General features: G+C 34.9%; 1 protein-coding gene across 3 annotated transcripts in view; it reads right to left on the bottom strand.

The window, feature by feature from the left end:
* Positions 1-26,038, bottom strand: part of RELCH (RAB11 binding and LisH domain, coiled-coil and HEAT repeat containing) — an 83,164-nt gene that overhangs the window by 27,699 nt on the left and 29,427 nt on the right. For all 3 annotated transcript variants that reach the window (XR_011558679.1, XM_070747129.1, XM_070747130.1), the window contains exons 3-16: positions 25,930-26,001; positions 25,767-25,822; positions 25,220-25,333; positions 22,997-23,197; positions 22,805-22,896; positions 21,337-21,636; positions 20,431-20,506; positions 19,872-19,967; positions 9,819-9,931; positions 7,117-7,207; positions 6,705-6,776; positions 5,712-5,852; positions 5,225-5,389; positions 833-980 (exon numbers count right to left, since the gene is read on the bottom strand). Coding sequence is in view for 2 of the 3 variants with exons in the window: in XM_070747129.1 (XP_070603230.1) it covers positions 833-980; positions 5,225-5,389; positions 5,712-5,852; positions 6,705-6,776; positions 7,117-7,207; positions 9,819-9,931; positions 19,872-19,967; positions 20,431-20,506; positions 21,337-21,636; positions 22,805-22,896; positions 22,997-23,197; positions 25,220-25,333; positions 25,767-25,822; positions 25,930-26,001 (1,737 nt within the window). In the remaining variant the exon portion in view is untranslated. The remainder of the gene's footprint in view (positions 1-832; positions 981-5,224; positions 5,390-5,711; positions 5,853-6,704; positions 6,777-7,116; positions 7,208-9,818; positions 9,932-19,871; positions 19,968-20,430; positions 20,507-21,336; positions 21,637-22,804; positions 22,897-22,996; positions 23,198-25,219; positions 25,334-25,766; positions 25,823-25,929; positions 26,002-26,038) is intronic.

The raw sequence follows: 26,038 nt of genomic DNA, 5'->3' as shown, positions 1-26,038 counted from the left end.
AAGATCATAATTATATGACTATGGACGTATTGGGATGCTTGGAATTTTGGGACTGGTTGTAAGTACCATGCATTCGGCATCTTTGTAACTTTGAACAGTCACTGAATTAATGGCTGTTAACTGAGGATCGTCTGTTTGTCTTATATCTAGGATCTGATTCTTTAAAGAAAACCTGAAATATATAGCTTTAAATACTGTTTAGCTAAAACGCTTATTTTTCACTGCTGGTCATACTGATTAGGAGTAATGGCGGTTGAGTTCAACAATATATAGAGGACAATACTGATTTAAGTTTATGATTACTGAGGGCCTTATCAGTTTAGTACTATACTAGGAAAAATATATCTGAAAGGAACAAACTGCATTCATAGATAACAATAACCTAGAGGGTTTTAAATTACTAACAGAAATCACTGGTTGCTAAATCAAGAGGACTGGTTTTTTAAAAATAATATTAAGAAAACAACTGGACTTCTGCATAGTTTTTGCACCAGACAAACCAATATTTTTTAAAAAAGCATAAGAGATAACAAATATTTTCAAAACTACTCAATTTGTGTCAATAAGTCAACTTAGCTGTCCTCAAAAAGCTCATAAGGATTGCATAGGAAATTTTAAAAAACCATGCTTTAGTTAAATTGATATTTAAAATAAATCCAGGAGACAAGAAACAATATTTATATTGTAACTGAGAAAAGCACATGAATGTATCCTTGCAATATCTAGGAAGTGATCTCAAACATTTTATTTTCTGATAACACTGGAAAAAGATACCATCATTTCTATATCTTATTCCTAAATAAAGCTTTACAGAAAACACTAAAGCAAATACCTTCTATATGTGGGACTTCTCCCTGAAGCTTAGCTTTGTTTGTAAACGGGGCATCTTGTAACACCAGTGCAAAAAGAGAAGGTATCAAGGATTGTAAAGCGGAAAGATACATGTGAAGTTTATGTTCATCCAATCCATGTTCACTTTCCTAAAACATAGGCCAGAAATTTAAATTAAAACTCGCCTTTTTTTAATACATAGTCACAACAGCATTTCCTATAAAGTGTGTGTGTGTGTGTGTATTTATACGTTTTCATAGATTTTCACGGATGTAGGTCTTGGCATATTCGGGTCTTTTCCTGTGTAAGGTTGATAAAATCCTGGTGACGTTTCGACGGGGTCGTACTCGCCATCTTCAGGCTAGTGCTTTCGGCTTTGTGCTCGGCCAAACAAAGCGTGGTCTGAGCTGCTGTCCCTCTATGAATACTATAAATGCTCAAGGTATTACCCCATCAAATAATCAGGATGTTTCAACACAGCCAACCAAACCGCGTGCAGCAGCTGAGCCAGCACTCTACACCAACCCACTTGTATGTGTATGTGTGTGTGTGTGTGTATGTATGTATATATGTATATATAGGTATGTATGTATGTATGTATATATATATAAAAATATAAATAAAGGACTCGGGGCAGATTACAACATATGAAAGAAACAATAAAATACAGTAGGCTAAATCCAATAAATTAAAACTAAATAAACTACTCTAAAATCTTAATTGTATTAAAAATCAATCATGCCCATTCAAACAACAACCCCTATATAACATTTGTTGGCCAGGGGGCTAAGATCTAATCACCCCAAGGCTGGCAGCATAAGTGAGTCTTACAGAAGGTGAGGAGGATGATTCCAGAGGGCCGCCCTCCCCAGAGAAGGCTTTTCCCCTAGGCCCCGCCAAGCAACATTGTCTAGTTCAGCGTTTCCCAACCGGCACACTAGACACAGCCAGGTGTGCTGCGGAGCTCCTAGGGAAGCTCCAGCTGGGCGGGGCGCTGCCGGTGCTTTCCCGAAACGGACGGAGAATGCCCTCTCTAGCAGCCCCCTGGCTGGGAGCGCTTTCGCTGCGAGGGCTTTCTCCGTCCGTTTCGGGAATGCCGCCCCCCCTCTCTCTCGCGCCGCTCCCCTTTTCTCTCAGCCCTCCCTGGCTTCGCTTCTCAATCCCTCCCTCCTTCCGTCTTTCCTTCCCCTCAGCCGTTCTGTCTGGGGGTCTCCCGCTCTTCGTGCCCGCGCTCGTCCCTTCAGCAGCGAGGGAGGGAAGTCAGAGGGCGAGGGAGCGAGCGAGCGCTCTTGTCCTCGGTGCCCTCTGCAGCCTGCCTTCCTTCTTCTTTGCCGCCGCTGAGGGATGGAGAGAAGGATAGAAAGGAAAGAGGGAGAGATAGAAAGGAAAGAGGGAGGAAAGAGGGAGGGAGAGATAGAAAGAAAATAGATAGAAAGGAAAGAGGGAGGGAGGGAGAGATAGAAAGGAAAGAGGGAGGGAGGGAAGAGGGAGGGAGAGATACAATGGAAAGAGGGAGGGAGAGATAGAAAGAAAATAGATAGAAAGGAAAGAGGGAGGGAGGAAAGAGGGAGGGAGAGATACAATGGAAAGAGGGAGGGAGAGATACAATGGAAAGAGGGAGAGATAGAAAGAAAATAGGGAGGGAGGAAAGAGGGAGGGAGAGATAGAAAGGAAAGAGGGAGGGAGAGATACAATGGAAAGAGGGAGGGAGGAAAGAGGGAGGGAGAAATAGAATGAAATGGAGGAAGAGATATTTTTTTTGTCCAAACTTTTCTTTAGCCCCCACCCCCCGCCCGAGAGAGAGAGAAAGAGAGACATAGCAAGAGAGAGAGAAAAAAAGAAAGAGATAGCAAGAGAGAGAGAAAGATAGAAAGAGATAGAAAGAGAGAGAGATAGCAAGAGACACAGAAAGAGAGATAGCAAGAGAGAGAAAGAGAGACAGAGAGAGAAAGAAAGAAAGCAAGAGAAACAGAGAAAGAGAGAGAGAGAAAGATAGCAAGAGAGAGAGACAGAGAGAGAGAGAGAAAGAGATAGAGAGAGAAAGAAAGAAAGAGACATAGTAAGAGAGACAGAAAGAGAGAGAAAGAAAGAAAGAAAGAGAGAGAATGAAAGAGAGATAGCAAGAGAGGCAGAGAGAGAGCAAGAGAGAGAGAAAGACATAGAGGGAGGGAAGGAGGGAGAGAGAAAGAGAGCAAAAAGAGAGGAAGAAAGAAAGAGGGATGGAGAGAGAGAAAGAAGGGAAGGAAGGGAGAGAAAGAGGGAAGGAGAAAGAGTGAAATGGAGGAAGATATATGTTTTTTGTCCAAACTTTTCTTTAGCCCCCTCGCGCCCCCCCCGTTCAGTGTTCCCCAGGATTTTGAAAATATGAATAATGTGCCGCGGCTCAAAAAAGGTTGGGAAACACTGGTCTAGTTGATGGGACCTGGAGAAGGTCGATTCTGTGGGAACTAACCGGTCATTGTGACTAATTTGGCAGAAGGCGGTCCCACAAGTAATCTGGCCTGATGCTATATAGACCTTTTTTTAGGTCATTACCAATATTTGAATTGTGTCCGGAAATCAATCGACAGCCAATGTACTCCATGGAATGTTGGAGAAACATGGGCATGCCTAGGAATGCCCATGACCGCTTGCATGTCTGCATTTTGGACGATTTGCAGTTTCCGAACACTCTTCAAAGGTAGCCCCATGTAGAGAGCATTGCAGCTGTTGAATCTCGAGGTGATAAGGGCATGAGTGACTGTGTAGAGACTCCCTGTCCTAAAGGGGCTGCAACTGGTGCGCTAGGCGAACCTGGGTAAATGCCCCCCCTCACCACAACCAAAAGATGATGTTCCAAAGTCAGCTGTGGATCGAGGACTTGCTTTAGTATTTTCTGTAAAGCTTTATTTATTTGCCTGAGCACAAAGCCAAAAACACCAGCTTGAAGATGACGAGTGGGACCTTGTTGAAACATCGTCAGGATTCTATCAACCTTACATAGGAAAAACCCCAAATATGCCAAGACACACACATATATATATAACATATACATGTTTTTTCTGTTGGATAGCTGATGAGGCCAGATGAGGCCAGAACAAGGCCGAAATAGCGCTATCCTAGTCTCCCTTAATTTTAAAAATTCAGCAAAAACATGTGATATATATATATATATCTCACATGTTTTTGCTGAATTTTTAAAATTCTATATATATTTGTGAGTGTGTATGTGTATGTATGTATGCATTATATCTTCACTCACACACACACACACACACACAGGCAGAGTCAGTTGACCAGTCAGATCTTTATTATTAATAACCAGAACTCCACTTAATGAAAAAAATGAAAAGTAACAAAAAAAATGATGTGTTGCTCCCGGTTCTGTGAACCAGTAGTGGAAGCGGCGGCAAGCATCATTAGGGGAAATACAAAATGTAGCTGTGTGTTTTTATAAAATGGGCGGTATAAGGATCATAGTTTTCAACTGCCATATAGTTAGGACACTTGGTTGACAATCAGGCAAGCCCATACTTGAGGCCTGAATGTTGCAGAACGTGGTGGGTTGACAATTGGTAAGGATGCTTTCAAGACCCAAATGCTGCTGTATGGCAAAGCGAGCTCCTGTCAATCCACTCCAGTTGCTGCTGACCTAGCAGTTCTAAAGTGAGTAACCACAAGTAAATAGATAGGTACCACTTTGGTGGGCACATTAACAGGATCATGAAAAGAGCCCCAAATCGGGCATCCCTTAGCCAATGGTGATGTCACCAGCAATTTCTTTTATTCTGGAAATGCCCCAGTGTTTCCAACACGAAAGAAGCAGCAGTTTTCAACTTCCCCTTTGCCCCAAGGATAAAATCTTAAAGAATAACAGATTTTCCTGAATTTCCTTCATGGACAGCTGCTGCTAGTATTTCAACGTGATACGATCATTTTTCACTCTTCATGGTCATGCCATCAAAATTTGTGATCTCCTTTTAGACCTTATGACAAGCAAAGTCAATGAAGAACCAGATTCACTTAACAACCATGTTACTAACTTCGCAATTGCAATGATTCACTAACAACTGTGGCACGAAAGGTCGTAAAACAGGACAAAACTCATATAACAACTATCTTGCTTAGTAACAGAAATGTTGGGCTCAGTTATTATATAAGTTGAGAATTACCTGCATTTATATTTCCACTATTTTTACATACATCACAAATTATGGTACAAACTTAAGATCTTAAGAAAAATGTTTAGTAGAATAATGAGAAAGACGGTTGATGGTTCTGTCCACAACCAAATATATCAATACGTCTGTGCCTTGAAGTAGAAGGCACCAAAGCTATTTGGTTTATATTAAAACACCTTGTTTTTCACAAATGACTAAACAAATCTGACTTTTTATATATTTTATATATTTACCTTCAGTAGTTTTTCAATTTTACTAAGCAATGTAGGTATAAGATGCAACTGTAAATTTCCTAATTCTGTAGTCCAAGCAGCATAAGCTGGTAAGAATACTTGATGAGTTGCACTAACCACTCGTTCTGAGGGATCACCCAGTGCAGAGAGTAGCAGTTCAAATCCCTGGTAATACAAGGAAAAACACATGTAGAAATTTTATTTAGTTTAGTTTGATTTAGTTTGATTTGGGATATTTTGTTAAGCTGCGTTAAGAAAAAGTAAATACTTGTTCTAAATTTGTAAAATTACAGAGTAAAAATGATTTATAAGAAAATGAGTAACATCATTCATATAAAAAGCAGACATGCATTCTAGAAACTGATGTCTCTGAATAATTTAAGTAATCAAGGTTATTCAGCGACTGTGCAAAATATTTTACCCTGTATCCCTGTAAACAATATATTTCATGTGTTTGTACTCATATACATATAAACAGGCACAGTACCTGCTGGTATTTGTCTGGATCATCAATGTATCCCATGATGATACCAAGACTTTTGATAACAGCTTCCCGTACCAGATCTGCTTTATCTTCCATTAGCATCTGCTGTAGCATGGATAGAACCAACGAACTACGAATTTCTTTCTAAAAATAAACAGAAACCTGCTGTTAGTCAGCAATACACAATTCAAAACTGCGAAGAAAAATTAGTAGCAAGATATTTCTATCAGCTTTTACTCAAAAAATTAGTTGCAGGAAAATCGCAAATTATTTTTTTAAGACTTCAAGAGGATGGTTATTAAACTTATATAATATAATATTATATAATATATAATATAAACTTATAATATGTTCACTGCTCTGCTGTTTCAGATGATTGGTGGAATAAAAACATGCCACTTAAGGAACTCTCTGACTAAATACTCTTTTATTTAGTTTTACTTTTTAAAAGATTTACTTTTTGTTCATTTTTGGAGCTCCCAAAAACTGCTTTATTTTGGTTTATGTTACATTTTAACTTTGATTTTAGGAAAGAGTACTTTAAAAGTAAAGCATGATTTAAAAAAAATGTTAGATGGTTTTAAAACATTTTTTAAAATGAAACATTTAAAAATTTTGAAATAAAAAAAATGAACCCGAGTTGGCCATGAACTCTTGGTTAAATATAAAAAATGCAACTGCCAACTACTGAATTGGCTACTACTTCAAACTTTCTGAAATCTTTCCAATTTTGGCAGTATAATTTGGGAAGGATATAAAAATGAAATAGTGGGATTGGGCACAAGAATACCGTAGATTACTTAGTTTTTATAATAGACCACGTTGTTTTTATTTGCCCCTAACAGTATGTCAATAATATGATGACACTAGTACAAACCCATTTCTTGAGTCTTATTGGATTTGGGTTGTAGACCACAACTTTAAATTCTTGACAATTTAGATTCAATTTAAAATAGTAATAACAACAACAGCAGCAACTGCATATAGAACACTTACAGGAAGGTATGGTGCCAATGCTCCACAAGACTCTGCTACTAATAGCCGCCTTTCTGGGTATTTGTGATTGATCTGTGGGAGACAATAATTTCATTAATATTTGTTTACATTTATTCCTTTATTTTTGCTTACAATGTTTTTTTTATAAACCTTATACTAAAAGGTGAAAATAATGTTGCATTTCAATACTATGGAATTATCTTCTATTTATTGAATAGACTGAATATAAAATTTCTTTGATTTACACAGAAAAACCAAATCACTGATGTTTGACTTTAGATATGACCTATTCTGATTCAAACTCTTCTTGATTTTTGTTAGCCTAGAATTTGTTCTGGCAGAATTATATTTCACCACGTGCGATTTAAAAAATGCTATAGTAATCATATTAAATGCAAACTAGAAACTATACCTGCTCCCAGCATTGTGGCAATAGTTCAGCTTCTACACGTGTGGGTCCAACATGCTGTGCAAATGCTACACATCCAGTCAAAATCATTTGCCTAGTTTTAAAAGAAAAAAAAGCCTATAATGAAAAAAGATGCTAGTGTAACCAGCAAACAGCAGATGCACCATCTGAAAGAATAATTAAGATAATTGAACCAGATGGCACTTTTACTCACAGCAAGTCAACAACTGATAACAGCAATAACTTTAAAAAAACAAGCTCTTTTAAAAAGTATTTTTTTCTTTATTTCTATGGGAAATGCACTTTTATCTTGCTTTTGTATACAATGGAATTGACTTTAGAGGTAGTCCTTGTATAGTGATTGTCTCATTTAGCAACCACTCGCAGTTACCACGGTGATGGAAAAAGTAATTTTATGACTGTCATTGTAATTATAAGCTTCTCAAGCCTGGAAAGCAAAGCTGAAGTAATATCATAAACATAATCATGATTCCATTTAGAGACCTTTTTGCTTAATGATTGAGTTACTGGCCTCAATGTTATAGCTAAATGAGGACTACCTGTAGAAAACTGCTGCTCATATTTTTTCGAAAACAAAATAAATGCAGTCATGGTTTTTCATAATAAATATTTAAAATATACACACTGCAAGAAAAATGCTGTAGGAAAAAACTGATCCACAATCTGAATATATACTACAGCAGAATAAAGTCTGCTTCAATTTCTACTTAATGTAAGGTATAAATTGAAAAAAAGGAAAGAGGGAAAGAAAAAATAGATCTTTTATTAATATGTGTAAAAACTTCAAAATGCTAAGAACTGTTTATCCTGTTATAAAATCAGAGGATTTGGTCTATATTGTACTGATGTTTTGAAACTAAAGAATATTTAGTTAATATCTCCCATATATCAAATTTAGCCTGTGATAAAAGTGGCCACATTTATTTTTCTATGAAACAGAGTCTCTATGAAACTGAATCTTACACTATATTTAATTTTAAAAATGTTTTTAAGAAACGTAACTCCCCACTACCTACCATTCAATAGGGGGTAGAAGTAGTCTTCTAAGCATTATAAAGATGTCAGTTCCTCAATTAGCACTGCATCATCTCCCTTCAAAAATTTAATTCTGTTTGAAGAATCTGCAGATTGCTCTAAGTCTGTGCTGCAAAGCCAAGATAACTTCACAAATAATTTGATTTTTTAATATTTTCCTAAGGACAGTCTCATGAGTCACAGCCTGATGATTAAAACTTGACAATTGTCTTTTTCCCCCTGTTCTGTTACTACCCCAATGCTATATCGAGAAGTATATTCAAAGCTTGAGGATTGATCATAAACCTATTTACTATATGTTTTCTGAACAGGGAATGGATATATAGGGTTTATTTCAAACCAAAAAATAGTAGATTTATGATTACTCAGTAATATTATACTATGAACTTTATTTATTTCAAATTTGAAATAAATTAGGAATACAAAAACAGTAGCTAAAATAAGGCAAAATAGATGGAAGATATCTAAATATTTTTAAAAATATATACTTAAGTGGTTTATAAGAGATAATTTGAAGAAATCAAAATGAGTTTTAAAAATAAATTATTTTGAAACAGATTCAATTTCAGGAGAACTGAATGAAAAGTGGCATACTGTATTTATATCATCACATAGTACTGAACAAGGCAAACAGCTTTAATAACTCAATGAATGTTAATATTATGAATGAAATAAAAGCTTATATTTTTCAAAGTGGACAAGCATAAGGGTAATTTTGTCATTAGGCAGAGTTAGATGGCTGATTGGATAAAATGTAGCAATTTTAGGGTTTTTTGGTTTTTATAATCAGGGATAGCTACTACTTGTAGAATTTCCCCTCAGATATCAAAATAATTCATTCAGTAATCCATTGGAAAAAATATGCAACTATTCCTCAGTCTTTTTTTTTCTTTTTTACAATCTTGTAATTGTTAATTCTGGTTAATGTTGGGATGGCTGAATGAAGCTGAGTGTTCACTGGGCAGATGTTCTTCCTGATGCTTAGACAGAGTTCACAGCGGATATCTTCTCTTTGCACTCTGAGAGAGAAGTATCTGCCGCTACCTAGGATTGAACTTTCAATCTTCTGAGTGCAAGGCAATTGTCTTCACCACTTGGCCACACCACTCCTATTCCTCAGTCCTAAATGTTGACTATATCAAGGGAGTAAAGATTATTAAAAATTTATACAGACACAAGTTTTTTTAATTTGTTGGTCTGTACCAGGGCTGACAACTTTGCGTTGTCACAGTGGCGTCATGTGACATTTCAGGACTTCCCCCCCCCCCCCCCTGCTAAACCAGACATGGGGATGGCCAGGTGTGACGCATCCAACCCACAGCCTTGGTCTATACGGATTAATTAATTAATTATTTTATTATTTTATTTTATTTTATTTATTTTATTTTTTTTATTTTATTATATTTTATTTTATTGGATTTGTATCCTGCTCCTCTCTGAGGACTCCATACATCATAGGATGCTATGAAAATTATGTTTTCACTTAGGACATTGCTTAAAAATGCTTATGTTACCTTTGGCAATTTATACAACTATAATATTTAAACCAAACTAGAACCTTATTGAGAGAAAGTCTGCAGTAAATAAGTATCCCTAATTTAAAAAAAAAGTCAGAAAGAGAAAGCCTCCTGCTAATATAAAACACAAACCTTTGCTCATCATCTGGCCTTTTGATCAAGTTGAACAGTATGTGTAGAAGTTGATCTCTTTCTTTAGGTTCAGGATGGAGGCAAGCTGTACACAGAATAAGTGGAATCAACTCCTAAAAAGAGTGTGAGTAGGAAGGAAAGCAAAAGCTATCAAGTAATATTAAAGAACATAGAAGAAACATTTTAAACTCTTTCACATATTTAATTCATTATCAACACAATTTATCTGCGCATAAGCATCTCATGAACTCAGAAAACATTGTCCATAAACATAGCTGTAAGGTCTAGAATCTGAACAATCTTGTCTTAATCCATGTTTCCAAACGGAAGAAAATGGTTTAAACCACTGAAAATGAGATTGAGTTAGTATAAAATTAACTTCTCATTATGTTGATTATCATACAATAAACTTAATTCATTTTTATTTTGATACATTTTATATAAAGACATTGTTATAGCAAAAGGGACTTTATGTCTATTTACAGAAGTTCAGTCTGGTTTGCAAGCTATTTATATTAGAATTCTGATATTTTAGCTACTTCATATATTTGTACTACTGTACAATATGTCTTCCAAATCAGGAAAATTTTCAAAGAAAATTGATATATGGTAATTCAGAAATGTTTCATGTATGTAGTTCCTGATATATATATATATATATCATATATATATGCAATGTCCCTATCAATCAGATATCTAAAGGATCATTCTACTGCTGTTAGAAGAAGTACATTTGTTTACATGGAAGTACATATAGTTCATTAAACTATGGTTAGGTCTATATATTTAAAGCAAAAATCTCTTTCTATATAGATAAGCTTTTCAATATAATCTCTAAATCTGATGGTATAGATTCCCAAAGGCAGCTGTGACTTTAAAAAAAATTCTTTCTTTGATCTTTATGTCCAAACTAGACATTTTCAACAATACCCTGAATTAAGATTTTAATAAGATCAATAGAAAAAAAAGTTTCCTTAAATCCTTAAACAATGAAAGATTATCTGATTAGTCTACTTTAAATTCCACATATTCTCTGTAATTCATTAACAAAAGCAAACAACCAAAGCAAACATAAGACTCAGATTTTAGAATATTAAGAAATTAAAATATATCCTAATTTATTTCAAATCTGGAGAGTACATGTAGCAATAGAATAATAATTCAGTTTGATAAAATTGGATGTCCAAGTTTCTCCTTCAGAAAAAAAGTACCGTATTATGAATTCAAACATTCATTTATGTTTTCGTTTATAGTTTAGGAAACATAAGATGTTTACCATCAAATTGTGGTAAGCAAAGTTATAAATATAGGCTGTGAATTATACATAGTGATTTCTAATGTTGGCTAGTTAATGAGACAAAATATTAATAACAGTTAAAGTCTAAATCCCTCTGGAGGATATTTGATTGCTTATCTCTTGAATTGGTAATTTTACAATCATGTATTTGATTCTGTTCCCCTCAAATTATTTATTCTCATAAATAATAAGAAAATACAATGTAAAAGCAGTTAGATTTTATAGGATTTTACAAACTGACTGGCTATTTCTCAGTTGACTAGCACTGAATCCTGCTACCCTGCCTTTCAATAATAATAAAAAATATCAAATTATCTTGAAAGACAAGAAGACTAACTATACATGCAAGATTTTGAAACAAGATTTATTAATAAAAGGAAAGACTATAAGACAGAGTTCCGCTTCTTTATGTTTATTACAGTTTCTATTACCACAGAATCAGGCAAGAAGAAAGACATTTCTTCTTCCATTGCAATCTAGTTAAATAATTTAATATCAAATGATGTTGATGAAAAAAGCCAATTGCTAACTGCTTTATTTTTGCTTGCTTCAGAATTCAAGTCTTTCTCAGTTTCAATAATCTTGCAATTAAATGAGCCCAACTACTAAAAGAGGTTAATAGGCAAAACACCACTCCATTTCAAAAAAGTTGAATCAATATAATAGATTATTTGAATCTAGCCTAAAGAGATGAGCATTTTTATAGAATATTATTCCAATGCAAAATATTATGGCTATAAAAGTCTCTACAAGAAACTGTAGTTTCCAAAAGGAAAAATCCAAAATGAAACAATTGTTTACAAATAGAGTAAAAGTGATCAAAGAATGGAGAATGTCTTGATTGAAGAGAATGCCCTGAAAGAGGATGAAGGCTTTTCTCAACAAAAACAACTAGTCAACTAAACTCAATTCCCGAAACTATTTCTATATCTCTAAGAATACATGCTATTATTATTCAAATAAATTATAAGTATATATATAAAGAAGGATCTATAAAGATAGTATAAACATAATTAAGTATGGCAAGGACATTTAATATTTTTAAAAGTCTCCTGAAATAGACTTGACAAATGGAGAAATTAGATTCTAAACATGACAAAACAGGGTCAGGAAATATCTGTTTTGCTAAGTGGAGTCACATCTTGATGTCAGACTGCTGACCTAAGTTGCAAACGGACATATACAATATTAATATCATGATACAACTGGGGAGAATTTTAGTTTTAATTTTAATTTATATTTAATATAGTTAATCCAAAAACTCTATCTGATCACATTATCTGAATAGCCAATGATGCTGTGGAGTGCAAAATCATTTATATTTATATGTGAGCCATGGTGGCACAGTGGTTATAGTGCAGTACTGCAGCTACTTTTGCTGGCTGCCAATTACCTGGAGTTTAGCAGTTTGAATATCATCATGTTCAAGATTGACTCAGCCTTTTATGCTTACAAGGTTGCTAAAATGAGGAGCCAGATTGTTGGGGGAAATATGTTGACTCTTTAAGTTGCTTAGAGAGGGCTATAAAGCAGTATGTGTCTAAGTGCTATTGCTATATTGTTGTGTTTATACACATACACACTTTTTATGCTTATTTTTTATATTCTGAAATATCAGAGGAGAAGTAATCTTGAACACATCTGTAGTAGTATTAATCCTCTTTACAAATTTGCTGGAATTATGTAACATTAAATAAATAAAAAACAATATTCTTCTTTTTACATACAATTTGGGAGTTCTGATTTTAACTGATAAATAAATATCAAACCTTGAGTATATTTTAAAAAATTTGTAGAGCAATTGGCTAGAATTTTTTAAAAGTCATCATTCCCAATTTGCACAGTAAACAGAAAAATCAAGTTAAATTAAATTTTGGATTTTAAAATAGGAATTTACTTTCATACAACAGACACTTCCTTGTTGCCCCACTTAATATTACCATGGCCTTGCATTGCCTGTAAACAGTCAGTGCTATTGAATTCTTAGTAAAAATACCAAACTGGGTTGTAATTACACATAAGTATTACTGACATATAACTATATACTAACTATATACTAGTGTAAGCATGAATACGTTCCATGCTTCCTGTCCATAGAGAAAAAAATCAGGACAAATAATTATTGCATGTTTATTCAACATTATATAATAAGAAGGCTTTAATGCTTATCAAATCTTGGGTCGGGAAACCATGTAAAGATGAAGGTCTTTTTCAATATTCTACAATGAAGTAGAATATTGTAATAAAAAAAGAAAACAAAAGGATGTATGATGGATAATAACTGATTTTTAAAGTAAAATGTTCCCATTTCCACAAAAATAGATGCGCAGTAACTGATTTTTAAATAATCATTACTTGATTACTTCCTAAAATTTGTACTTCTCTAATTAAGAAGTTAAGAATAATCCTGTTCCCATTCCCACAAGAATTGATGTATATGTATTGCTTCAATAAGACTATATTCTGAATTTTATCAAGTGGACTAAAGAGAATAAAAGTTGTATTATTTTGCTTCAGGATCACAAAATAAATAAATAAATAAAATTTCAGGGTCGAAGATGGTAGGGATATTTAGGTAATGGAAGGAATGGAGAATGGAGGCAGTGAATGAAACTTTCATTGGGTTAAAAGGGATTAGAAAAAATCTTGTTACAGAAGATTTTAATCTTAATGTATATAATGTTTTAGTTACCCTACATTAAAACACCAACATTTTGTTTGCAATTAGTTATCCAAGATTTAGTACATACGGTAGTACATAAAAGTATCTTTGTGTATAAGATAAGAAGAAAAATCTGGAATATTAATTAAGAGGCATAAATACATGATGCTGAGACGTGCAGTTTAGAAAGCAGAAACAGTTTGGAAAGTATTCCATCAGAAGAGGCACATTCGAAAGGTGATCATCATTAAATGGCATGATAATACCAGTCAATAACTCTAAGGAACATTATAAGACCCTGGAAGTGGCTAGATGTTTATTGCATTTTATGAAAAATTAGTCAAACTTCCAATAAACCATTTGTCTGAATCATCTGGCAATAAAGATGATCTTGGAAGTATATTTATTGTTATTTTGTAGAAATGAGAATGGATATACAGTACCGTGTAAATGTGGGCTTTACAGTAGTTTGAAAATATAAATAAATGATAAAGAGTTGAAGGAAATTACTAATTTGAGAGTTAAAAATAACCTTCAGCAGAGTAATAGCTGAAATATTTATTGAATTTTTAATTCTGAGGTTCTATTTAGTTTTGGAATTGGAATTTTTAATACTCATATAAGCAGCAAATCTCCATTGTACAAACTGTTTCTGAAACTTTCAAAATTGATTAGTCTATTTAGGCATGTAGAATTATGTAGACTTTTAAATGTATTAAATCTTTTGAAAATAGTTTTATGATTCTATTTCTCCTTCAATTGAAAAAATATTATTGGATGAGATCAGTAACACAACAAAGTATCAGTCTATTTTATTTTGCAAGGTTGTTTAATGCTATCTAAATTGGTTGATATTGGGCAGATACAAGGCTGATGCTTTTACCTTGCAGAAAGCTGGATACTGACTCTGTTGGAATTAGTTGTGTGTCCACGTCCATTGGTCATATTCTTTCATGCATATTATAGGATTGGAGCGTTCTCTGCATCGCTGCATCAGTGCTTCTAAACTTCCTTCTATCAATGGGAGTGGAGAAACAATGAGAAACCTTCTTGAATGTCCTAATGCATGTTCCATGTTTAGTCAATGAAGGGGAAAGAAAAGGAATGACAGAGGCAGAAGGACAAGAGGTTTTACTGAATGGGAAGTAATTCGGAAAGAGCTCAAATGCTATATATGGACTCCCTATACTTGAAGATCTCTTATTATTATTTTTACTTGAGAACTCTTCCAGTAAAAGAGAGAATATAGCTGCCTTTAGTGTGCTGAACATATGCACACTCACCTGAATTATCTCTACTGCCTTATTTCTTAGTGGACCAAGAAGTGCAAGAATGTCTAATCTTACAGGAAGAATACAGATCAAATTCCTCTGAATTTAATGATTTGGATGGAGGCTACTTTAAGATTCAAGTTATATAACTATTGTGCATATGCACAATTGCTATTTTAACAAGATTTCCATTAAAAAGACACATCCAAAGTTCTAGTTAAATTTACTTCCAGACGAAAAAGAATGAAAAATAATCGGCCCATGAAAACTGCAGCATATGATCAATGCCAAAGAAAGAGGCTTTCACTTTTAGAAATAAAGCGATTCTTGCCTGTTGGGAAGTTATACCATGTATGCCAAAGTAATGAAATATATATTTTTACATTTGCCTACTGTGACATCTTTCACAGACATACCCTGATCATTTACTTCTATTTTGCCATATTTTTAAATGATAACATATTACTTAACATATTTTAACAGAACCCCAAAGTTCTCAAGCTATAGTTATGATTCTAAAGGTGATGAAACTATTTGTGTAGGTTGGGGAACAGTATTTTTCAACCCTAGTCAGGCATGTCAACACAAATTATAAGCACTTGTGGGGCATACTCACAGGAGACTTGCAAAACAAAAGAACAAGCAAAGCCCAAAACAGGTTTTGATAGTCTTTGTACTTCATTTACGCGAAGCCTAGAGTGAGTTCTGAGTGTTAATTTGAACTATGCGACTCACAACAGATTAAAATCAGTCATAAAATTGCTGGTACATATTCCTCTTACTGATTGATGATTTCTAGCATGGTGTACATACAGTATGAACACATCCATCATTGTTGGAATGTTTGAAGACCTATATACATTAGTAAAGTTCAATAAATTTATTCCGTATTTTTAGTACTGTATTTTTCAGTGTATAAGACACTCCCTCCACCAAATAATGGTAGAAATGTCTGTGCGTCTTAATAGAGCAAATGTTGCCGAAGCCCTGCCCACTCACCCACACCCACCCCTTGGCCTCTGCCTCCCAGCAATTTGCCTCCTTGTAGCAAACAGCCTGATTTAGCATGAACAGCTGACTGTCAATTGGATCTGCCTCCTGGAGTACTGCCTAAAAGCTGCTCCAGGCTGCAGGGATCACTACCACCCAACTACCACCTATCGCCACCTTCGGACGCCCCATTTTCGGCCTCTGAACATCCCGTTTTTGGCATCCTTGAACCCCATTTTGGCTCATTCAAAGCGGAGGGCATTGCTGCCCTGTATCCCTACCTGAAATGGGCCAAAGATGGGACACGTGGACACTGAAGATGGGGTGTACAGAGGGGGCAATACGCGGCAGCGGCAATGGGCAGAAAAGGGTGCATTCTGGGATGCAGATCCAACTGCCAATCAGCTGCTCATGCTAAATCAGGCTGTTTGCTGCTGGGAGGCAGATTCCCCCCCCCCAAAAGCTAGGTGTGTCTTATAGTCCAGAGCCTCTGAAATTTGGTATTTCAGCATGAAAACTTTATTGACTTATAAATGGAAAAGAAAGATGGCTGAACTATAGTAGTGCTGAAAAAGGTAACATAGGCTAAGACAGTACAAAGAAATGTCTTAGGAAAAGGATTATTTTTTATTCAATCCTAACATCAATAAAATCATAAGTTTTAATCATGATAGGATGGCATAAATTCAATGACCATTTTAGGGAAAGTTAACTCATTTTCTTGTAAAAAAATATATTTCTGCCATCAAATTATATTCGCTTTTCTTCCTGCAATGCTGTCCCAATGCCAGTAGATTAAAAAAATTGGACAACTCCCCTCCCCCGTTTTCAGGATTTCTACAAAAATTGACAATGTAATTTGTTATAATACTATTAGAACATTTTGGCTAACATCCAATGAATTACATAGCTATTTTTGCATATCCAGTGGAAGTTTAAACTTTATTTTTCTGATGCTATTCTCCTTAGTAGTGTGAAACTGAATAGGCCTTTAAAAGGAGGTTATAAGTATACCATGGGAAATTGAAAGCAACTAAAGACGCATAAAGCTGTTGACAAATTATACACTTTAAGACAGAGTTCCCCAACCTTTCTGGATTGGCAGACACTTTTACACACACACACACACACTGTGAAAAAAGTTGTAAAATTGGGCCAAACTACAGGGTGACCCATTTTACAACCATCACGACTTATGATCATAATTACCAGACTCAGATATAGTCATAACTCAAGGACTACCTATGATTTCATGATGCAGCCATTTATAAGCAAGAATTCTCATCTCTATTAATTTCTTGAGGGGAATAAAAATGGAAATTATAGGGGCTTCACACATTTTGGCTCCAACCTTACCTTTCTGGCACTACCATATAGCCTTCAAAAAAAAAAAAGGGGGGGGTATCCTTGTTCCATGAAAATATCAGCATATTATGTCTGATTGCCACATATAGAATTATTTATCTATCTGTTACAAACAATCCTATATATAGAAACTTTCATTCTGAAGCTTCAGAGAATTACTGTACCCCAATTATAACATGGAACTCTAGTAACTAACTAAACAAATTAGCTGCGCAACTGCATAATTTTCCAACAAATGAGCCTTTAAGTGAACAGAAATCATTAACAAACTTTACAGCATATATGAAGGCCAGCTGCTTTTGGTTTTGGAAATAGGAATTAAAAATGATTACAAAAAGTATTTCCAGAAGCTGTTTATTACAGCTTTGCATAGAACATATTATATCTTTTGCTATAACTCTTACTAAAATTATTGGGGGGGAAATTCTGGAATGCATATTTTGCCTAGGAAATGCTTAGACCTTCTTCAAGTTAATCGGAGTTTTTGATTTATCTTTAAATAGCTGATCTCTATGAGATATCAAAACTAATTCTGAAATTTTATTCAGTTCAAAAAATGGTTTCTCAATCAGCATGAAACACAATAAACTCTAAAGCCCTTTCAGATTCACAAAATTAATCTCATGTTAGTTTAGAACAGGGGTGTCAAACTCAAGGCCTAGGGGCTGAAGGTGGCCTGCGAGGTGCTTAGATTTGGCCCACAGTGCTGCCCTGGAAATAGCAAAGGTCAGGCTCGTGGTACCTCTGAAAGCGAAAACGACTCCTGAAACAGAACCCTGATGCGGCCCTCAATGAAATTGAGTTTGTCACCTCTGGTTTAGAACTTGACTTTAAAAGCCTGTTCATATACATGTAGCATCTATGATGTTTCTGTTTCTGCTAAAATTAACTGGCTAACTAATGGATAACTAATATAAGTAAACTTTGCTATTTTCTCCCCATTCTATGCTTTAAATTAAAATTATAGTACCAAAATTGGAATGAGATAAATAAGTAATACTTGCTATTAATTTTGGATTGTTTCAGAATTATAACATGTAATTGGTTTGTTTGTTTTTGTGATAGTGTAGTGTATGGAAAATCAGATTAACTGGTAATAAGTAAATGTTATACAAAATAAAGAAAGGGCCTTCCTGGATGAAATGATTCCAATATGGAGGAGAGGAACAGAAGCATGATCTTTATGCTAGTGCATAAATAGGAGCCTGTGTTCCTATTAAGTAGGAGAACCATTAATATTTCTTTTCTTCTAAATTCAGAACTCTTATTAGGTTCTAAGGATACTAATAATTTATTATTTGGCTATTTCACATGCAAAAAACAAGATTCTAATACATATTTATTAACTTTTATGAATTACATATCAACTCAATGTTATGATTATCTATTTCCACACATGTGCAAGGATTAAATAAGCGAAAATTAAGACTGCAGAAATATATAATGTTGAAATATAACTAGGAACTGCAAAGAAGAACTAAAGCAGCATCCTTGCAAGCTGATTGGCAACAGCCAGAAATTGGTAACTGATCCTGACAATTGAATATAGCCCATATAATATCATCTACTATAACTTAAACAGATGTATTATTTCACACAATTAGGCGCGTGGCATATATAGTCGAAAATAGAATCCCACAATACAGCATTAACGATTGGAAAATGTAGATAGTGAGTGTAACCTGAAGGATCAGTGCACATTTCTTGACTTAGTTACCTTTTCATAAAGCTCACAAAGTTAAATGCCAAAGTGCATTACTAGATATCTACATTAACAGGTAAAGCTAAGCTGGCTCGAAAAGCAATTTTGAATTAAAACAAAGAAAACGCATATAGAACCAACTCATCTTCAGCTCAGACTTCATTGTATGATTAGAAATGCATCATTAAGAGCCAAATTCTCAGTTAAAATTACACTGCCCATGTTGATAACAGCAAGCCAGACTTCGGGGTTCCGGCCCGCCAATGAGTGAGCAACATACAGATCTTGCTCTAACCACTCCCATTATTGGTGCAAACTATGGACAGTTCAATCTAGCCATGCTGTCTGTCTGAATATGGCTGTTAATAAGAAGGATAAACATTTAAATACATATAATTTTTAGAAATAACGTAACAGGCAAGTTCACTTCCATTTAAAATTTAGGTTCTACTCAAATACAACAACACTAGAACTGGGTTTAGCTAATATAAGTAAGCAAACTTAAGGGCCAAACAGATGGACTCACAGTAACAGCCCTGCAAAGTGCCTTGAGGATTTTAAGCAAAAGGATAAATAGCAGGATACCATGCTGTTTTGCTAAAAACTCACCTGACATAGATGTGCAACCATTTTCTGGGAGTAGAGATGCATGCACAAAAGTGAGAAGATGATTGCAAGTAACAGATTTCAGTATAATAAATAATACATAATTCTAAATGAATAGAAATATTGTATGAAACTAAAAAAATATTCCTATATTTCTTACCTCTCGTTTTGCCAGCAGGACATTAGGAACAATATGTGGTAAACAACGTCCAAGCATCAGCATGACACTTTTTTCACTATCAGCAATTCGAGACACCTAAATAGCAATTTTTTGGCAAAGTCACATATAGTAATTCTGTTGTACAACATGTCTTTAATAAAAATGGTTTAAATTTCTTTCAGAAATTATCACACAACTCAAGTCTAAATAAAATGCACACCATGAACATACTGGGGAAAAGTAAAAGCTATCTGTATGTAGTTATGTAATTGGTTCAGAATACACTGGAATAATGAGAAAGCACCACTGTGATTGTCCAAAAGGTATTAGAATAGTATGTACCTAGATTTCAAAAATGGTACCCAACCAACACTCCAATGTGACAATTAGGTAAGGTGGTCAAATATATTACCAGCTCAAATCTTAAGTTATTGAAAGGTAGATGCATAAGCAAGTGGCCAGAGATACAATGAAAGACTAACAATCAAAGCTGAAATAAGTTCCTTTGCTTAATTCTTATAACTTAATAGAAATTAGTATTTTACATAAATGAATATACCTCTGATCCTAAACGGCTCTCTGCTGACATCTGGCAAAATGACAGCAATGCTTGATGGAATGCAGATGATAATTTCCTGAAATAGTGGGATGGAACAGAAATATAGAACATGTTACTTCTAAAATCTATTTATTTAACAACTACCATATTTTTTTTAAAATGCTCAGTTTAAAGTTTAATTAATAATTCTATATTGGAGCCTGAACAAACTTCAGAAGTATAATTGACAGGATTCACCAAGTGTGTTGTAATATATTTTATTTAATCATAAGCTATTGGATAAAAGCACAGCTGACTGGAGTTGCTCTCTATCCTAAACCTTAAATAATGATTTATCATTTATCCAACATGGTAAGCCAAAAATGAAAAATTATGTTATAGCTTGGCAAAATATATAAACCTAGTCTGTACTTAGAGAAATATAATAAATTAATTTCTGAAATCATGTTGTAACTGAAACAGGGAGAAAACTGAAAAAAATCAGCATGTCAAGGTGCCTTCCATTAGACATTACAATTCCTCATGGTGAACATAATCCTATACATTTCTGAATTTTACTCCAAATAAGTGACTGTTACATGGGTAAGAAAACATGGATAACTGATGGCCAATATGTAAAGAGAAATCTCGAGCAAAGAATGTTCACATGGAATCCCATAACCTTAATGCACTGCATCAAATGTGGTAGAGCAGCTATTCTATTAAAGGTGGAGATTATAAAACTCCTACTTCAAAAGAAAAGAAAAGAAAGAAAGAAAGAAAGAAAGAAAGAAAGAAAGAAAGAAAGAAAGAACCTCACAAGCATTTTTGTGTGCTGGCAGTATAAATTTAGAACCTGAATGTAGTTGTTAAATGTTCAATATAATATTTTACTGTAAAAACAAATCATAGATGAATTTAACTAACCTATTAGGTTTATCAAAATGTATGGCAGCTTTATTTGATGGCGAACAAGGTGGAAATTTTTCTCTTTCTTTATAAGCAAAAGGTATTCCAATATCCTCTTTGGAAGTCCTACATTCAGATTCCATTAAAGTTATTTCTTCTTCAGTTCTCCCAGGTTTATCATCATTAGTTGAACTTTTAATGTCTAAATATTTTCCATTATCATCTGGGAGCGTGGGAGGCCCTTGGGCTGAAGATGACTGTACTGTGTCACATATTGTTGGAACAGAGGTTTTTTGACTTCTCAAGTAGTCTATTTCACTGCAACAAAGAAAAGAAAAAGTTTCTGAAACAAAAAATTAGTATGAAATAAATCACTTTTAATGACTTTTCATGAATAAATTTTATAAAATACAGTAATACCTCGTCTTACGAACTTAATTGGTTCCGGGAGGAGGTTCATAAGGTGAAAAGTTCATAAGACAAAACAATGTTTCCCATAGGAAACAATGTAAAATCAACGCGTGCAAGCAAAAAAAAAAAACCCGCAAAAACGGCACTCCGCTGGGCGTTCTCCCGAATGCTGAATCCGGAAGTTCGGCAAAAGTCCGAGTTCGGCGTTCGGGGCAACGCCGAGAAGCCCCCCGGCTGTTTCAAAAGGCGACAGCCGGGCGGCGGTGGTTCTCAGGGGCCTTACGAACCCGAATGCCAAACCTGAAGTTTTGCCGAACTTCCGGGTTCAGCGTTTGGGCGGCAGGTTCGTAAGGCGAAAAAAGTTCGTAAGAAGAGACAAAAATTTTCTGAACGCCAGGTTCGTATCTCGAAAAGTTCATATGACGAGGGGTTCGTATCACGAGGTACCACTGTATTTTATTGGGACACAACCACCACAAATCTAAAAATATGGATCATTCTTACTACTGGAGATGAAAACTTGGTTTTGTTGGGTGATTCTAAGCCCCAAGGGGGCGCTCATTGCTGGAGGTGGATGATGAGGTAAGATGTCATCCCTATTCCGACCATATCTTGTTTCTTGGGGTGAGGTTTTTTTTTTTTTGCATAGTTTTAAAATTTTAATATGCACTGTTTTAAAAGTTAAATAGTTTTTCTATTTATCTTTTATAATCTGTAATCCACCCAAAGCTGCTTTTATTAGGAAGATGGGCAGCATATAAATTTAATAAATAAATAATAAAATAAGCTACTGGTATACTGCTGGTATATTCATAACCAGAATTTGCCCAAAATCTATTTTCTTCATTCCTTTTGATGCATGACAATAATTCTGACAAAGATACCTTGAGGTATATAATAGATTTTGCTAATGAAAGCTGTTGAACTGAAATGCAGAAAAACAAGTTTTTAAAAGCAGTTTAACTCAATGCCATATTAAATTAAAGGCATAATAAACTGAGATGGATACACTGGTTCATGTATAGCAAATTCCTTATTTTGTATAATTTTTAAAAAAGTTAACACATTAATATACCTTTCAAGTCTTTGTATCTGCTCCATAAGAGACCATTTTTCTGTGCTTAATGTATTAATTTGATCTTCCAATTTCTGCACCAACATGCATTGCTAAATAAAAGGAATATGACCGAAAAAATTCATTAAATTAATTAATTTAAATTGAATAAATAAAATAATTTAATTTGCCATCCTGCAAAATGAATTATACCTCTATTGATTCTGATGTTCCAAATACAGGAATGTTTTCTAGGATAGGAGTAGTTGCGTCTAGTTCATCCTCTTCTGGACCGACTGCTACATCTACAATATCTTTTGCAATAACTTGGTGATTTCCAAAATCACGGTACAGTTGTAGCAAGTCTGGAGGCTTTGGAATGTTCAGTCCTACATCATCCCACAGTTCAAAATCCTTTATATATGCAAAATTAAAATATTTCTGAGGTTCCATAAATAGGTATGCAAGTTATCACATCAAATGATAAAATCCAAGTTACAGAAGAGAACTTTTGTTATTGGCCAGCTAACAATAATAGAAATAAATTTTACACTTCTGTTACTTAATTATATATTTTTGAATAAACCAGTTTTAGCTTAAAATGTATGATATAATCAAATTAAATCTCATTTCTTAAAATTTAAGTGACCACTACTGACATTTTGGTTCAACATATTAAGGTTTCACTGATCATAAATTATTAGCTTAGTGTAATCTTTGATATAACCAAATTGCATCATTCATGTAGCAAAGCAAAAATCTCTAGCCACAAACACCTTTTGAAGCTACCCATTTATTTTAATTAATTTATATGTCCACCCGAATTCTAACAAAGTGAGACAAATTAAAAAGAATAGATAAATTTTTGAATTTATGATTTATATGTTAAAGGGTTAAATAGGGTTCAGGAGGGAAGTGTTTTTAACAGGAAAGTGAACACAAGAACAAGGGGACACAATCTGAAGTTAGTTGGGGGAAAGATCAAAGGCAACATGAGAAAGTATTATTTTACTGAAAGAGTAGTAGATCCTTGGAACAAACTTCCAGCAGACGTGGTTGGTAAATCCACAGTAACCGAATTTAAACATGCCTGGGATAAACATATATCCATTGTAAGATAAAATACAGGAAATAGTAAAAGGGCAGACTAGATGGACCATGGGGTCTTTTTCTGCCGTCAGTCTTCTATGTTTCTATGTTTCTATGTTTCTATATCAAGAGATAAAAAAGTATTTCTTCTTGTATTAAAAAGATGGCCTTCATTATCCACACCAGATATCAGTATCCATAATGAACAGCTGATATATCTATGTATTTTGATAGAATTATTTGACTCCATTAAATGTTTTTATGGGGACCTTTTTAATTGCAATTATTTGCAAGGAATACATGGTATTGAAGTTTCAAAAAGAAAGCAAATTATATTCTTTTTGATCCTTTTTATGAAATTCATCTCTCCTCCCTTTTGTATCCAAGACCTAGACAGGTAGAAAGCATTAAGATGTTGCGGGCAGGATCGAACAGAGCGTATTAAAAAAAACAAACCCCAGCTATTTTGTTCAGCTATTTGTTCTAAAAGAATGATGCATTCAGATTCAGACCTAACACTTCATATGTTTAGCATTTTATAAAAGAGAAAGTGGACATTTCAGGAGGGTGAAAAAGAAATCTATTTTCTTCTAATGTTCCTGGACTGGGTCATCTGGAGTTCTAAACATCAGGATTAGTTAGGAATTAGCTTACTATTCCTTACTATATGAATAAAGCAATAATCCTACTTTAATTAACTTACGTGAGAGATACACTATATACCAGTGATGGTTAACCTTTTGGGTGCTGAATGCCAAAAGCGAGTCCGTGCAAATGCATGTGCACGGATGCGTGCTCCACCCCCAAAATACAATATGCATGCGCCCCAGGTTGGAGGCTTTCCAAGCCCAAAATCAGGCAGGGGGGGGGGGGTTTCTCACACAATATCCCTGCACCCCATTTTCACTTCCAGGTTGGTGCAGGCGGCAGGAATGTTGTAGAAAGGTAGGGCGTGCTGGGGGAGGGAACCTGTGGAGCAGAGGTGGCAGAAATGGAGGAAAAAGATAGGGCACGCGAACTTCAGAGCGAAGATAGGACACGCGAACTTCAGAGATCGGAGAAAGCCTCCCCCCCCATGCATGTATAGTAGAGACCTGAAGACTAGCTGGTTGGTGGAGGCACATGCGCATGCATGGTGGACCTAGGCTGGGGTGACAGCTGGGATGCCTGCAGAGAAATATCAAGTGTCACATGTGGCACGGGTGACATAGGTTTGCTATCATGGCTATGTATTATAAAGAGATAATTGTATTGGGAAAATAAATTAAAAATAACTAGACCATGTTAGGAGCAAAAGGTAAAAAAACCCCAAGTTCAGAATGTCACAAAGGTGCTATTCCAACTTACCTGATCATCATTCTCATCTGAAAAAGTTATTGAAGTAAGCTTGTATCCATTCTTTAACAAAAATTCATTGACTAAGAAGTTTAAAGCTCTTTTTTCAAGAGGTTTAATTGGTTCCTATGAAAAACAAATGCATGTAACATTTAAATCTTGATATCATTAAAACCTTTTCCTATTGTTTCACAGGTATTAAATGAGTTGATTACCCATTTCAAAACAAAACCTACAAGCTTGAACTTGTACGCCTAAGCATGTTATTTGGTTAGAGATAGGAATGCTGTGAACATAACATTGCTCAACAGCAGGGGTGTCAAACACAAGGCCCGCAGGCCGAATCCAGCCCATGGGACCATCCTGGGAAATGTAGGGGGTTGACTCACTCGCTTTTGCCAGGTCTGCCCATGTTGTTACTGCCTGGTCTACCCAATGAGAAGAGGAAACAGTCAGCCACGACTGCCCTGTCCCTGAGGTCAACCACAGCCCTGATGTGGCCCTCAATTAATGTTACTGCTCTACAGTAACAGTAGTGGTAGCACTTTGGATCACTCACCTGAATTTCAGGGCTTGATTTATAATCTCTTCGTTCCTGCAAAGGAACTTCATTTTCTGAAAACAGCAATACACAAAACATATTATTCTCCGGGCAGTCATGCACCACTTCTTTCTATTTTATCAAAATACAAAAAACTGAGGAAAAGGTTTGTGTACACCACCTGCAGCCTGAGTCAGGTTGGCTCGGAGGGCCTGAATGGTCTCTTTTGCTTTCCGTAGTTCAAACTCCAGGACTGGACAAGGATTTGGATTAAACATATACAGGCATCC

This window comes from Erythrolamprus reginae, chromosome 3 (assembly GCF_031021105.1).
Source record: "Erythrolamprus reginae isolate rEryReg1 chromosome 3, rEryReg1.hap1, whole genome shotgun sequence".
In the NCBI taxonomy this organism is placed as follows: domain Eukaryota; kingdom Metazoa; phylum Chordata; class Lepidosauria; order Squamata; family Dipsadidae; genus Erythrolamprus; species Erythrolamprus reginae.
The sequence above is the reverse complement of the archived record's forward strand: the minus strand, read 5'-3'. Positions and strand labels throughout refer to the sequence as shown.